The sequence below is a fragment of the Podarcis bocagei genome (genome assembly GCF_964188305.1).
Source record: "Podarcis bocagei genome assembly, chromosome: 3".
Taxonomy (NCBI): Eukaryota; Metazoa; Chordata; class Lepidosauria; order Squamata; family Lacertidae; genus Podarcis; species Podarcis bocagei.
This window is the reverse complement of record NC_138127.1, coordinates 42,813,597-42,827,429: the sequence shown is the minus strand read 5'-3', so window position 1 is coordinate 42,827,429 and position 13,833 is coordinate 42,813,597. Positions and strand designations below refer to the sequence as shown.

The 13,833-nt window shown below is 40.0% G+C and overlaps 1 protein-coding gene and 1 long non-coding RNA gene across 6 annotated transcripts in view; one reads left to right on the top strand and one right to left on the bottom strand.

Annotated features, from left to right (window-relative positions):
* The window catches only part of LOC308583644, a 73,701-nt gene extending 62,739 nt beyond the window's left edge, over positions 1 to 10,962 (top strand). The window contains exons 6-7 of the long non-coding RNA XR_014006299.1: positions 6,864 to 6,969; positions 9,836 to 10,962. This is a non-coding gene — a long non-coding RNA (uncharacterized lncRNA). The remainder of the gene's footprint in view (positions 1 to 6,863; positions 6,970 to 9,835) is intronic.
* Positions 1 to 13,833, bottom strand: part of NKAIN2 (sodium/potassium transporting ATPase interacting 2) — a gene marked incomplete at its 3' end in the record, with an annotated part of 464,930 nt that overhangs the window by 24,670 nt on the left and 426,427 nt on the right. For all 5 annotated transcript variants that reach the window (XM_081187809.1, XM_081187813.1, XM_081187810.1 and 2 more), the window contains one exon: positions 1,950 to 2,010. In XM_081187809.1, coding sequence (XP_081043935.1) covers positions 1,950 to 2,010 — 61 coding nt within the window. The remainder of the gene's footprint in view (positions 1 to 1,949; positions 2,011 to 13,833) is intronic.

Here is a 13,833-nt window from a genome sequence, read left to right as displayed (position 1 = left end):
ACATCTTCAGCCAGCTAAAATGCAACCTTTTAAATTTTAATTTCAAATCCAAACAACCTTGTAAAGAAATGTTGCTGTTTAAACTGCTAGCAGGAAGTAGGGTTCCCATCAAAAAGAAAGAACCACCCAGACTTGGCTTGTCCATTTTCTTTATTCTCTGGCTTCTTCTACTCTTATTTGTCACAAACAAACTTGAAAGCCCCATTATTACCTCACTGACTCCAGAGCAAGTAGGACCCATGGATTACCATGGTGCTCTGGCAGATAATGCCAACACATCTAGACACCCTCCTGCATTGCTTTTCTATCACCCCTCTGGCCATAAGATATGCATGTATTCTGTTCCCAAATTTCATGCATTTTCCTTTAATCTCACATTTTTTTTATTTTAATGACAACAGGGAAAGAATTTTGGTTTGATAATGAGAAAACCACATGTGGTTAAATCCAGCTAGTTCTTAAATTTCTCCTGCTGAAATTAGTGCAATTTCAGAGTGTTGAACTACACATGTGGTTACTGAAATATTCTAAACTGATTTTTTATGTATTCATAATATAGCTAGATGACCTCTTCAGCAGACTGCTGCTGAAAATGGCAGTTCCATGGCAGTTCCACCCCTGTGCTTTTCCTACAACATTTAGGAATACTTATCTGTATCATGACATCATTACATTGTGCTCCACATACATGGCTGCTTCTGGCAGAGGTTGGGAAACAACACAGGTAAAGGTGTGTATAAATATGGGAGAGAACATGGAACTTCCTCTTCCTTGACCCCTGTGTGATTGGCCACATTTGGAGATCACAGTAAACCAGCTCATGAAGTTGCTGAACTACAACTCCTATCATCCATGATCATTGGGTATGCTTACTAGGGCTGATGGGAGTTGTAGTTCAGGAACATCTAGAGGGCCAAAGGTTCTCCACTCCTGGTATACCATACACAAGCCAACCCATTTGTGCTGCAGAGAAGCAAACCGTAATCACTGGCTTGGTGTTGTGTCTGAAAGAGGGGATGTGCTTTGTTTCACTCCACAGAGATAAGCCAAGGTTTGTTTGGGAGTTACCGATCATCATATGTTTGAGCTAAATGAATCACAATATCTGGTTCAGACATAAGCAAGGGGTTGCAGTTTGTTCCTCCCCAGCATGCGTTTGCTAGACTGACACAAATATTATTGGAAAGGAGTGAGTAAACTGTTCTTAATAGGAAGTGTATTTTTTATTTCTCTGGCGGCTATGTTTTTGTCTGGCTATGATATTTACATTTATTTATAAAGTTTGTCTATTGATATATGCTCAGATATACAGGAGAAACTGGTCAGTGAAAATGCAAATAAAGATTGATTGATATTGATAGCAAACTGAACCAAAGCAATAGAAGTGATTAGGTAAAAAGCAAGATTATAGGAATATAAGCTAAAGTTACTGCATTATGTTTATGTACTTCATTCCACTCAACAGGGTTTTTCAAACAGAACAAACCAGGAGAAACTCCAAGCATTTAACCCCTTTCCTTGACTATTTTTGATTGGAAGAAACATGAACTAACAAGTTTGAAATGAAACTGTTGCATTCTATTCTTGCCAAAACTGCTACAACAAATCTGAATAGTCACCTTACAAGATCTTTACCCACACATTAGTAGGGCAAGAATTAAGATGGGTGAGAAGCAAGAAACATGATCTTTGTGAAGTATTTTTAGAGGAAGTTTTGTAGTGTTTCATTTCAGAAAGTAATTATTTTCTGTAGCTGCATTTTACCATTTCCACCATTTGCTCCGAACTGTCATGGCCTAAGTTCAAATATTCTACCCCCTGCCCCCAACCCATTTCTCATTTTACAGTATGACAAAGTATTCAGAATGATATTGGAGTGGGATGGATGAGTGAGATGGATGATATAAAAAATAGTTTCAACTGGCATGTAATAAACCTTTATTACTTACAGCTGTCCTCTTCTTCGGTGATACATTTCACAACATAACAGGCGTAGATGAATCCTGCCAGCTTAAACAAAAGGGAACAGAATTAAATATACAGTAAAAGTGGCTGGAATTCTCAACAATGGTGAGCGCTTATAAGACAAAAACAATCTTCCCTGCATTTATTTATTTTTGCTATGAAAATTGCAATACTTTAACATAATTATACGTTTGCTGCAGTGATAAATATCCATAATGGCTGCACTGGTGTACTGCGATGCTGGAAAATTCTTTTAAGAATTCACTCATTTTTTCCCCTTTCACTCAGAAATGAAATTCATATAGAAAATCAGTATACAATAATACCACCCACTTTCCCAGTGAAGGCTTTTTCACATTGTAAAAAATGCACCCTAACAATATTATACTATCCACGACACTCCTGCGAGCCTGAATCCAGAGACAATAGCATCATAGCCACGTGCATATAATGAATGAGTGAATGGCCTCGTTGTGTTGAGATCTGCCCCATCTTTTTATAAATATCTGCATGGCTGCATATTCCAGAAAAGAAGGGGGGCGGAGGAAATGCCAAGCTGCCAAAGAATCTTAATAAAAAACCCACAACAAAACATTAAAGTGGCAAAGGAAAAACAATACTGCTGAATGAGCAAAGTCTTGGGCCAGCCACCCAACTCAGCAGTGTCAGCCTCTCTGCCATTTGTAAAATGCTGATAATAGGGTTACCGAAATGAAGAGTGTGAATTGCTTTGAATACTTAAAAATGTTTGTTTAAGAAAGAACTATAAACCACTTAATTAAAAGAACCCTCTAAGAAGTATACATACAACAATTATCAACAGTAAACATAAAATCGGCAGACATTAAAAACAAGTATACATAACAAAATTTTGTGCATGAATAGGCTAGCTGAAACAAAGAAGATGCTGCCACAATAAATTACCAACAGATGCAGAACAAACATCATATGGCACTTCACCAAGTGCAAGATCCACAGGTAGAAGCAGTTGGCTAGGCATGTATGGGGCAAGTAAGCTTGTCTTAAGCTGGATATACTAACAGTAAAACTTTGAAACTGCCCAGAAACAAATTAGCAGTCACTACAGATTATTGAGCAGAGGTGTAACATACATAATATTCATTAGGTTCTATAGTCGAGGAATATATGTTCACTGAAGAATAAAAAAGCAACATCTAAAATCTTGAAGTTCTCCAAATGGTGAAGAAATTGGGCTGTGTGGCTCATCATTAGTAGTATCAAGGAATTTCAAATAGAAGCCTGTGACAGTTGCTCCAGCACATTCCTTTTGGGAATCGTGCCAAAGGGAGGTACTGGTAGTCACCCTGGTGTCTTCCAGTTGCTGGGGACTCCAGTCCCCATCATTCCTGACTACAGGCTGGAGATGATGGGAGCTGGAGTTCAAAGCTTCTGGAGAGCACCATGTTGGCTGTTTTGTACATGATCTGACCCAGCCAGATGGGCGGGGTATAAATTATTATTATGATTATTATGATTTTTATGATCATTATTGTAGGCTAGCAATGCAGTGGAGTGTGAGAAAACCTTCAGGCTCACAATCTCCTCCTCCTTGTGTAGATGGACAACCAAGGCTATGTGCAAACATTTCCCAAGTGCTGGTAAAAAGTAAGGGGTGAAATTAAGAGCTGCTGTTTTTTCACCCAACAAAATTTGGTAGAATTATATGATTCTGCTTCACATATTGCATCAGGGAAAATTGTTCCTTATAAATCAGTGGCCATTTTGATCTTTCCTTTGATATTACTGAGATCAGAAGAACTTCCTATCACTTGATTATCTTCACCTGCATTTATTTCTACTAAAACTAGTACTACAGGATATGTTTTCTTCAACACTTTATAATGCTGACGACGATTCAAAGCTCAATAGGGCCTAAATGTTAAAATGGCGTGCTCTACAAACAGAGCTTCTATTCTCTTTGATGCTTGGAAGACTTCATATGAGCAAGGTGGATGTGCAGACCAAGCTGTTCCTCACATCAGGATGGGACATCCCTGCTCTTTTGGAGCCCTGCATGGATATTGCAGCTACTAGCTAGGGCTGCTCATTTTAATGGTGTATGATAGCAGAGTCACATTTTGAACATAGTCACCAGCTGAGTTCTGTAGAACAGTACTTCCCAACCAGCATAAGGAGACTCACTGCTGTGGCTCAGCACAGCTTGTCAAGCATGCCTCAAAATAGATCCAATTATAATTGCTCACTGAAGCATCCTCTTCATTGCCATTTCTCAGCTGGTGATCAGCCCTAGATGGGTGTATAGAGGCTGGTCGGCAAAGCAATGGCACTTTCCGACCTTTTGGCCATTGCGCAGAAAATGTTCACATCTTTCTAACATAGCCATTGGCAAGAGTGCTAAATTAGCACAGTTGTGCAGTGAAAAGTGGTGGGAGACATCCCCAAGCTCACTAGGCTGAAAAATGTGAGAAATTCTGCTGTACAGTTTTAGGAATCATTTATTTATTATATTACCTGGCTTCAGCTAATACAGTGAGCACTTAGCAGACCTGAAATTTACCACAATTCCCATGCTAAAAAAAAGTGTGTTAAAAGGTGTATGATCACATCTGACAGGTAAAGATATCAGGCAATAGTAAAGAAAAGAATGGGAAGGAAATATAGTAAAAAACTAAAATGATGAGTCACATTTTCACAAACTCTGTACAGTATATGTTAGTTCATTAATAGCCAAAGAGTACACAACTTTAACATAATATGCATCTAAACAAGGATCAGGATTACACAAGGTCTCCACCTGCCTTGTATGTTAATATCCAAAATGGCTAGCATGAATAATTTATTCCAGTTCTTGGATGATGCAATTATTGATTCAGTCACTTCTGAGGCATGAAATGCAATAGTACATTTGTGTTACAGTAGGTTGTCTTGCTAAGATAAAACCTACTTTCAGAGATCTCTTCATGCCAATCTGATTACACACAGCATTGCCATTAAGTAATTATTGTTCACTATCAATATGCCCACCAGATGGTGGGAACAGGTATGGAAATGTGGCTTAAAAATAGGTCAAAACTGAAGGCCAGTTTAGATGTGAAGACAGCAAACCCCTTTGTTCATGCCCAGCTCTGTCCAATCATGTATACATCAGGGGACAATTTTTAGAACAAAAGGGGCACATGGATGGGAATCCCAAACCCTTCCTGCCTGCAGCTTATCTCACTCACAATGCTCCTTAGATGAGCTTCAATAGCAGAAGTGGCTTCACCTTGTGGGAGTTGCTACGAAGGTGCTCTGCTTCACTGCAGTTGATCTACCCCCTTGAGCCTTCTGGTTACCCTTGTCTAAACTTTTTACAACTCTATAATATCATTTTTGAGGCGAGGCAACCAGAACTGTACACAGTATTCCTAATGTGGTTGCACCACGTATTTGTATAGCAGCATGATGATATTGGCAGGGTGGCTTAAAGGGAATGCACAAGGCTCTGTGATCTGTTTGGATTCCTGACATTCAAAGTAAATAACAAACATGCATAGCAGGCAAGTATTTTTTTTATAAAACCACACACTTCCCCTGTTCTGTTTCCTACCGTAGACTCACCCTCTCCCAAGGCATATGGCCAGAGTTTTGATCCCCTTGGCCGCAATCCAAATCTTCCCACAGGTGCTACTCTTTGTAAAGAGCCAAGCGACTCCCTCAAAAAAAGAAAATGGCAGTACTTCTCATGAAAAAAATGAACCTTTTTTTTTGGAGGGGAGGGGGGGTTTAGCTTCCAGGTGAAAAGCTGCAGGTTTCTCAGATACTATAATCTTCCCTTTCAGGTAGTGCCCATCTCATTTACACAAGTCCAAAAACGCAGACCTGCTGATATGTGGGACATTGTCCTTAAAAAATAGCATTTATGGTCCTGGTTGTATCTTACCTACAATTCTATGTTACATCAGAGCTAAATCCCACATTTATTTCACATCTGTCATGAGGCTCTGCTGGGAGGCTTTCACACTAGCAGGGATGAGAATTCACTGCAGGAGCTAACATGCACTGTAGCAAAGAACAGTGAAACCTTGTGTGATTGTCAGCAGGCCGTCTTTGCCTCATTGAGCTATTATAGCCTTTACTTAACGTGACCAAAAGTTGAAGGGCTGTTTAACCCACACAGTGCAAGTCCTGGCTCTTTGATTTATTTTTGCAAATCAATGGATCACACTTACAGCTCAACAGTCCCCAAAGTGATCTAAAATTACAGGGATGAGGATGTTCTTATTAACAGAGTTTGCCACACGCCTGTTGCTAAAATGTCAAAAGTTAATATCTTCTTAACTAACCTTCGCCCACACACTGCATAGCAAATGTACTGTAGCACAAATTGTACATACCACTGATCTTTTAATTGTTTCCAGTTGCATCCCCTTAAGTATTGCAAAAACTCATTAAATAAATTTCAGGAGGCAATCTTACTGATTAACGACATACCTTTTTCAACTAGAATGCGTTCTCTTCTCTAAATATTAGGGCTAATGTAAGATGGGAGGTTTTTTATTACAAAACTAAAACTAAAAATGAAGCCTAATAACAATTTTGAGGGTTGCAACTGGGGAATAAGGCTTGACTTTTATCTTTCTGGCTGTGACCCCACCCCTTTCTGGAAAGTTCTCTAATGATGTAGTTGTTGCATAGGCTGTGTGTGATCTTCCTTGCAGTTGCTGAGTGCAGGTTAACTCTTGCCTCCCCAGCTGCAGTCTCCAAGAAGATCAACCTGGGGGCGGGGAGCAAACACACATTTTTCAAGCAGAAAGGGGAAAGTGAGTATGTGCATGTATGTGTGGTTGTCATGTGTACATGCATGCGTGTGTGGTTGCAGTGGGTTTAGGGTTGTGGTGTATGTGTCATGCTGACTACAGTTTCTCATTATTTAGGCAACCAAGCCCAAATATTTAGTAATTCCTGTCTTACAAAGAACCCATCTAAGCAAAAATCATATTGAAGTTGCAGTTCAAAGGAAGAAGAAGCTCCAAACAAGTGGTAAGCAGCAAGTGAAAGATTAAGAGAATTTTCACTCTTACATTTTTTTACCAGTGAACATTCTCCTATGTTCACATGGACGTTGGTTTCTGCTGGGATTTGCAGAGTCATGAAACAAACCCAGAAGTGGCTCACTGAGTGAGGTGGAGTCACCCCACTAGCTTCACGGCAGGTGGATCACCATTGTTGATTGGGAGACACAAAGTAGCAGGGAGGTTAGTCTGGTTCAAGTGCATGGCAGGTGTGCTGGGTTGGCTCTGCTGGTGCATGTGCACCACACTGACCTCCTTGCTATATTGTCCCTCCCTCCTGGTAAGCAACACTGAACCACCTGCTAGGAGGTAGCATAGGGGTTCTGCCCCACCCAGCAAACCACTTCTGTACAGGTGTCCCCAGTATTTAAACTTGATTTTTAAATCAAGTTTTGGTTAAAGTTCACATCTGCAACTCTGTTTTCTCTAATAATTGGTTATTAGTTCACACATAGGGATAGGCATTCAGTTGCTTCCCAATAGTGTTTATGCATAGAAAGGAGAAGCAATGACAGGTCAGTTGTGTGTGTGTGAATCTGATACAACCAGATTTATAGTGTTTTCAATGAGGAAGTGTATTTCAGGAAAACAGACCTCAACTTTTGTGTGTATGTGTATTATGCCACCAGCCTTGAGTTACCTTTTAGGTTCTGAGTCTGATTTTTTAAAAAAGTCACCATTAGAAAGGAGATAATGAGTCTTTGGGGGATGATGGAGAGAAGGACCCTATCTCTGCCTTAAGAGAATTACCCTAAAGATAGAAATGCTGCCATGGAAACACTTCGGCCCTTTGAGAACTTTCCTGAAACCTCTGCTCCTTTTGTGGAGAATGCAATGATTAGAAGAGCTGGAAGAAGGCATACTGCCTAGAGTCAATCCATAGCTCCCCAGCTTTGAGAGAATTCAGATGTTATGGAGATCAAGTAAAATAAAAACCTAACAGTGTGTACTCAAATACAAGTCTTATTGAATCCAGTGGGGCTTTCTTCCAGATGAGTTGGGGTTAGGATTGCAGCCTGGTCCAGAGGTATCACAAACCATTCAGACGCACTGAACAATTCCTCATTTTCTAATACATACATACAAACATGCACACACACTTTACAAAGAGTTTTAGCTAATCTTAGCTACTTAGTACTTGTATGATATAATATGATGTATGATACATCTCTTTGCAAACACATGATTGTTGCCCCATTTGTGGATCATTTATAGGTTTATACTTGTATACTGACCTGATGCACACCTTAAATGTGTGAAAAGTCTCCCAGAAACAGTTCAAGAAGTGCCCTATAGCATCCATTCCCTTAAAACAACTCAGACTTTGAACCAGAGTGCATATGCCACTGATAGTGAAGTCCTAATGGTTAAGCATCCCTTCCCCTACTGTTACTTCTCAAACTACTCAACAGAAACTCAGGAGGATAGCATGTTTAGGCTGTGTAAACACTCTACCTTTAAAACACATTTGAAGCACCTCCCGGCCCCAAAACTCCACAATTCTGGACACTGTAGTTTATTAAGGGTTACTGGGAATTGTAATTCTGTGAGGGGTAAACTACAATGTCTAGAGTTCATTGAGGGAAAGAATGTATGCAGCTTTAGTCAATGGTAGAAAAAACAACAGTTTTGTGACACTAAAGTGTAACACATTTATTGAGGAATAAGCCAGCAGTCGCCAATGTGGTGTCTGTGGGTGCAATGGCGCCCTTGAGGTTTTCTTGGGTGTCCACAAAGCCTCTGAGCTCCTTCTCCCAATTTCTGCTGCTTCCCCATACAAGGTGATAAGGATGATGATCTTTTATGCCCTTTGAAAGTACATTGATAAGGATATAAGGATAAAATTGGAAGAATGAAACTCCTTTCCCCTTCCCCTTTACAACTTTTCAAGGCTCATCTTAATTCTGCTGGATTCAACGCCTATCCAGATCCTCTGGAAAACAAACTTTGTGTGTGTACTTTCCCCCTTTTTGTCTCTGATCTGGGTGAGGCAGGAGAGAAGTGATCAGAGGGGTGTTGGTGGCAGGTACAGAACTCACTAAGAAAATCCATATAAGTCCGTGGGCCCAAAAGGATAATGATTTACGGTATAAACTTTCATGGACTAGAGCCCACTTTGCAATTAACACATTGACCCACTGTGAGTATGCATGCTCCCCCCACCCAATATAGATGGACAGTGTTCAGTATTCAAATGGCAAGGATTTGATGGGGATGGGCCAATTTCATGGAAACCCTCTTCAGGCACTCATTCCACATAATTATAGAGTTCTAGACCATATAGTGGGGGAGCCTATGTATATTCAAGAGGTTCCTCTTCAGACATCCCCCCTCAAACACATGAAGAGTTAGACACATTGGGATGTGACAGTACAGGTGGGGCCAGTTTGTCACAGTTCCTTCCTCTCCATATGATTACAATTGTGTGGAGGGAACACCCAAAGAAAAAAAGCAAATGCAATAACTAGAAATTGATATTCTGTCCCACTTAGATTTATGCCATATAAACATTACACAATAAACTAATAGAAGATTATGAAAATCTGAAATAATGTTTCTTAAGCCATCTAATCTTACAGTGTTTTGGAAGCTAAAAGTTTTCTTGATTCTAGTCTATGAGTATACTTCTGGAGTTCCCAAGGTCATCAAGTGCTGTGATCATACTAAAGCAAAATCAATATTTATCAAAATACTGTCTCACTACTTCCCCTGACCCTCTCTATGGAGACAAATTGTTTTCATACACTGAGAACACCGTCGGATTTAGGGAGAGACTCTCTATGAAAGCACATAATTCTTATATATGCTCTTATTTCCTTTTAATACTCAAACAGTAGATTGATCATCAAAAGGAAGTAACTTTATTAAGCCAGACAGTCAAGCCCAAAGTATTGGGGCAAGGAAGAAAACAGAAGCTGAACAGACCACGGAGGTTAGATGAAGGAGGCGAGGAAGAGGAAGCTGTGAAAATGAAGATGAATGACTTGGAGAATCTGGAAGCAGAAACAGGCTTTTGCTTTCTGTGAAGATGAATAATGTTTATCTCCTTTAATAACCATTCTTTGATTCCACTTCAAGGAAAAAAGAAGCCCAACCAAAAATAAAACACCAAACTAAAAAGCACCACAAAACTATTCTATGGCTTTGTATTGAAGTGTACAGTAAGGCAGGGCATGGTGATAGTTTTTCTGTTTCTCATCATCTGCTTGTTAGTCTAGCAAAAGCATAGTGATGCTGCTTCTTTTGAAAACTCACATAATGACATGCTTGAGAAGACATGGAAGAGCACAACAATCTCTGCAAGCAGTCACCTCAGCACTACTCTTCCATCTTTATAAAATGTGTGGTTTTCAATAATGTTTATACCTTGTCTCGAAGGGCCCACAAGTGAGCTTACAACAATGCAAGACACAATAAAACACAAATCAACGCATCCTTAAAACCATTAAATATATAGACTTAAAGAACTGTAGAGCTGGAATGGATCACCTAGTCTAACTGCCTGTAGTGCCCAACACTAGAACCAGCTCAAACCAATGACCCAGAGATTAAGAGTCCCATGCTCTTACCATCTGAGCTATTCCTCAGGACACTCCCTGTTCTATGAGAAATCAGGATTGAAATGAGTCCTCTGAAAATGTTGGCAGGCAGTTTCCAAATACTCCCTGAACATTTGTTGTTCTGTATCTGTATTTGCAACATAATATAGGACTTCCCACGTGTCCACCTGGTTTGCAACTGTGAGAACAGGAAGCTTTACTAGATGGGCCATTGTGACCTGACCCAGCAGGCCTCTTATGTTCTTATGCCAACATGTTACAGTATCTAATACACAGCTACTGTTGGTACTCTGACACGGAACAATGAACATTTAACAGTATTGGACAACCAGCATGAAGCAGTAGTTTTGACAATATCTGCCAGGTAGCAGTCGGTACTTGACTGTATTTGACATGCAGAGTAATTATTTGAAAGCTGACATGTAGTATATGACAATACCTGATAAACGAGTTTCAATAAAATTTAGCAAATTTTAAATCAACTTCATTCATACATACATATATTTTTTTCAAATAAAAAAGGCAAGCTTTGTCATGTAGGGGTAATAATCCTTTAAGCAAAAGCAGATCTATAATGATGGAAATATGCTGAATTCTGAATTATGCAAAATTTTCATTTTTGGGACTGATGGGTTACCATGGAGAAAACACACTATACTGATTTTTATCAGTACTAGAACAAAAGAGACAAGATAGTATTCTATTAATATGAGTAGAATTAGATCAGTGTTAAGGGGATTTGGAAGTCACAATGCAATAACGATTGTTTTCTATCATTATCCTAGAGCTTCAAACCCACCCTCAGCACATGGATGGGTGAGGGGGATTGTGTCTAGTGACTCTGTCCCCTGAATGTTAAGTGGAAGTTATGAAATACAGTAGAGGGTGTGCACAAGGTCAGAGATCCCAAGCATGCATACAACAACATTCTCATATTCAGCTGAATGAATGGAGGTCAGGGACAATAGCCCTGCTTCCTCCTCAACATTTTCAATGTGACTTTCAAATGTGAGGACAGAGTTAATGTCACAGATCACTGTTAGATGAGGTAATGGTACTCAGGATGTTAGACATATCCTCTGCTGACACATTTTCATTTATGTTTGTATTTAAAACCTACAGAGGAGTCTGCACTTGCCCTCTTCCCTGAAGTCACTGGCAATACTACAGCTGGCCCTGTTATCCTATTTGGATGTTGCCTCCAGCACCCAAGCTTAGGTCTAAACCACAGGTCTTGGTCCTACATCTGATGCTCATGGGTTGATGCAGATATCTGCAAATGGAAAGGCTTTGTGTGTATAGCTGTCTGCATGAATGATTCAATGCAACCAGGACCCTGCACAAAAGCAGCTTCTTTGAAGATATCCATATAAACACATGGATATTTGGGGAGTGGCATCAGCTTCAATCTCAAAATAAGCTGATCAGGTCTGGGGCTGCTGTACTACTGGCTGGGAATTGGAACAGATTCTGGATACTGTGGAACCTGAGCCAGGGCCCTTGGGGATGCCTTAATTGAGACATGAGGAGTCAAATACCACCCACTCCCTGCCCAACCATGGGAGCAGGTTAGGTGGGAGGTCACAGAATAGAGGAGAAGCACTGATGTTAGGGCCAGGGAGTTGGACATTTAATGATCCACACTCTTCAGGTGGGACTGTGTGTGGAGCTTGAGAGAGGTAGACTGTGTGAAGGGATTCAAATGGCCTCCATTCCAAGAAAATTGGCTTCCAGGTGGAAAAATCAAAATTAGAAACAGAACTGCTAGAACCCAAAACTAAGATTTTGTCAAAGATGTATAACTTGCTGTTGAAATGGAATACACAGGATGAAACGGTGAAATCTGCTATGGAAACGGTGAAATCTGCTATGATTAAATGGGCACAAGATGTTGGACATAACATAATGATGGCTGACTGGGAACAGTTATGGACCACAGGTATGAAATTCACGGCATGTAATGCCTTAAGAGAGAATATTATGAAAATGATATACAGGTGGTACATGACACCAGTCAAGCTTGCAAAAATCTATCATTTGCCCGATAATAAATGTTGGAAATGTAAAGAAACTGAAGGTACATTCTTTCACCTTTGGTGGATGTGTCCAAGGATTAAGGCTTTCTGGGAGATGATTTATAATGAAATGAAAAGGGTATTTAAATATACCTTCCTGAAGAAACCAGAGGCCTTTCTCCTGGGCATGGTCGGCCAAATGGTGTCAAAGAAGGACAAAACTTTTTTTATGTATGCCACAACAGCAGCAAGAATACTTATTGCAAAGTATTGGAAGACACAAGATCTACCCACTCTGGAAGAATGGCAGATGAAGGTGATGGGCTACATGGAATTGTCAGAAGTGACTGGCAGAATCCGAGACCAGGGAGAAGAGTCGGTGGAAGAAGTTTGGAAGAAATTTAAAGATTATTTACAGAAATATTGCAAAATTAATGAATGTTAGAATGATGTCAGAATGAAGTTAAGTGGTTTTAGCAGTAATGTTATAAAGGTGTATGTAAAAATGGATTGTTAACAGGTGAAAATTCAAAGTTATAATATATTAAGTTAAAGGATTAAGACAAAAACAAAGAGGGAAAGGAATTGCTGAATTAACTAACAGAACTGGAATACAAAAAAGGGAGGTGTGAGGAGGTCAGGGAAGTAAGGAAATGAAATGTAAGGCATGGAAAGATTGATGTGTTTTTTATGTGTTTTTTTCCTTTTTATTTCTTTTTCTCCCCCCTTTTTATTTATGTATTTTTTTCTTTGAAACTTTAATAAATATCATTTAAAAAAAAACAAAAAACAAATGGCCTCCATTCACACCCAGGCTTTACTGGAGCTTTCCATGGTGCTGAAACCACTGACCTGCCTGGCTTGATAAGTGTTGCTGTAGCCAAACAGGGCAGCTGGAAATGTGTGAAGTCAGGGGTAGAGCCAGAAGGGCTTACATCCTGCCCCTACATTTGGCCTTACATGTGGACAGCAACATCTTTCCCTCTTATTTTGGGGCCTGTGCTTGAGATGCCGCTTGAGAGGGGAAGTTGCTGAAACTGCTGCCATTCCTTCTCTTCCTTTCTCATCTGTCCCTTCCTCTCCCTACCCAGCACTGGCTGAGCGTAAGAGCTGTCAGTGCTTAATACTGACACATTCCCAGCTTAGCTAAATGGAGCAGGTAGGCGCTGTGTGCCCTTTAGTTCTCCAAACACATTACAGAGAAGTGTGGTGGTTCTCCCCCACTCACCCGGCTCCACTTTCTACGTATGGAAGAAT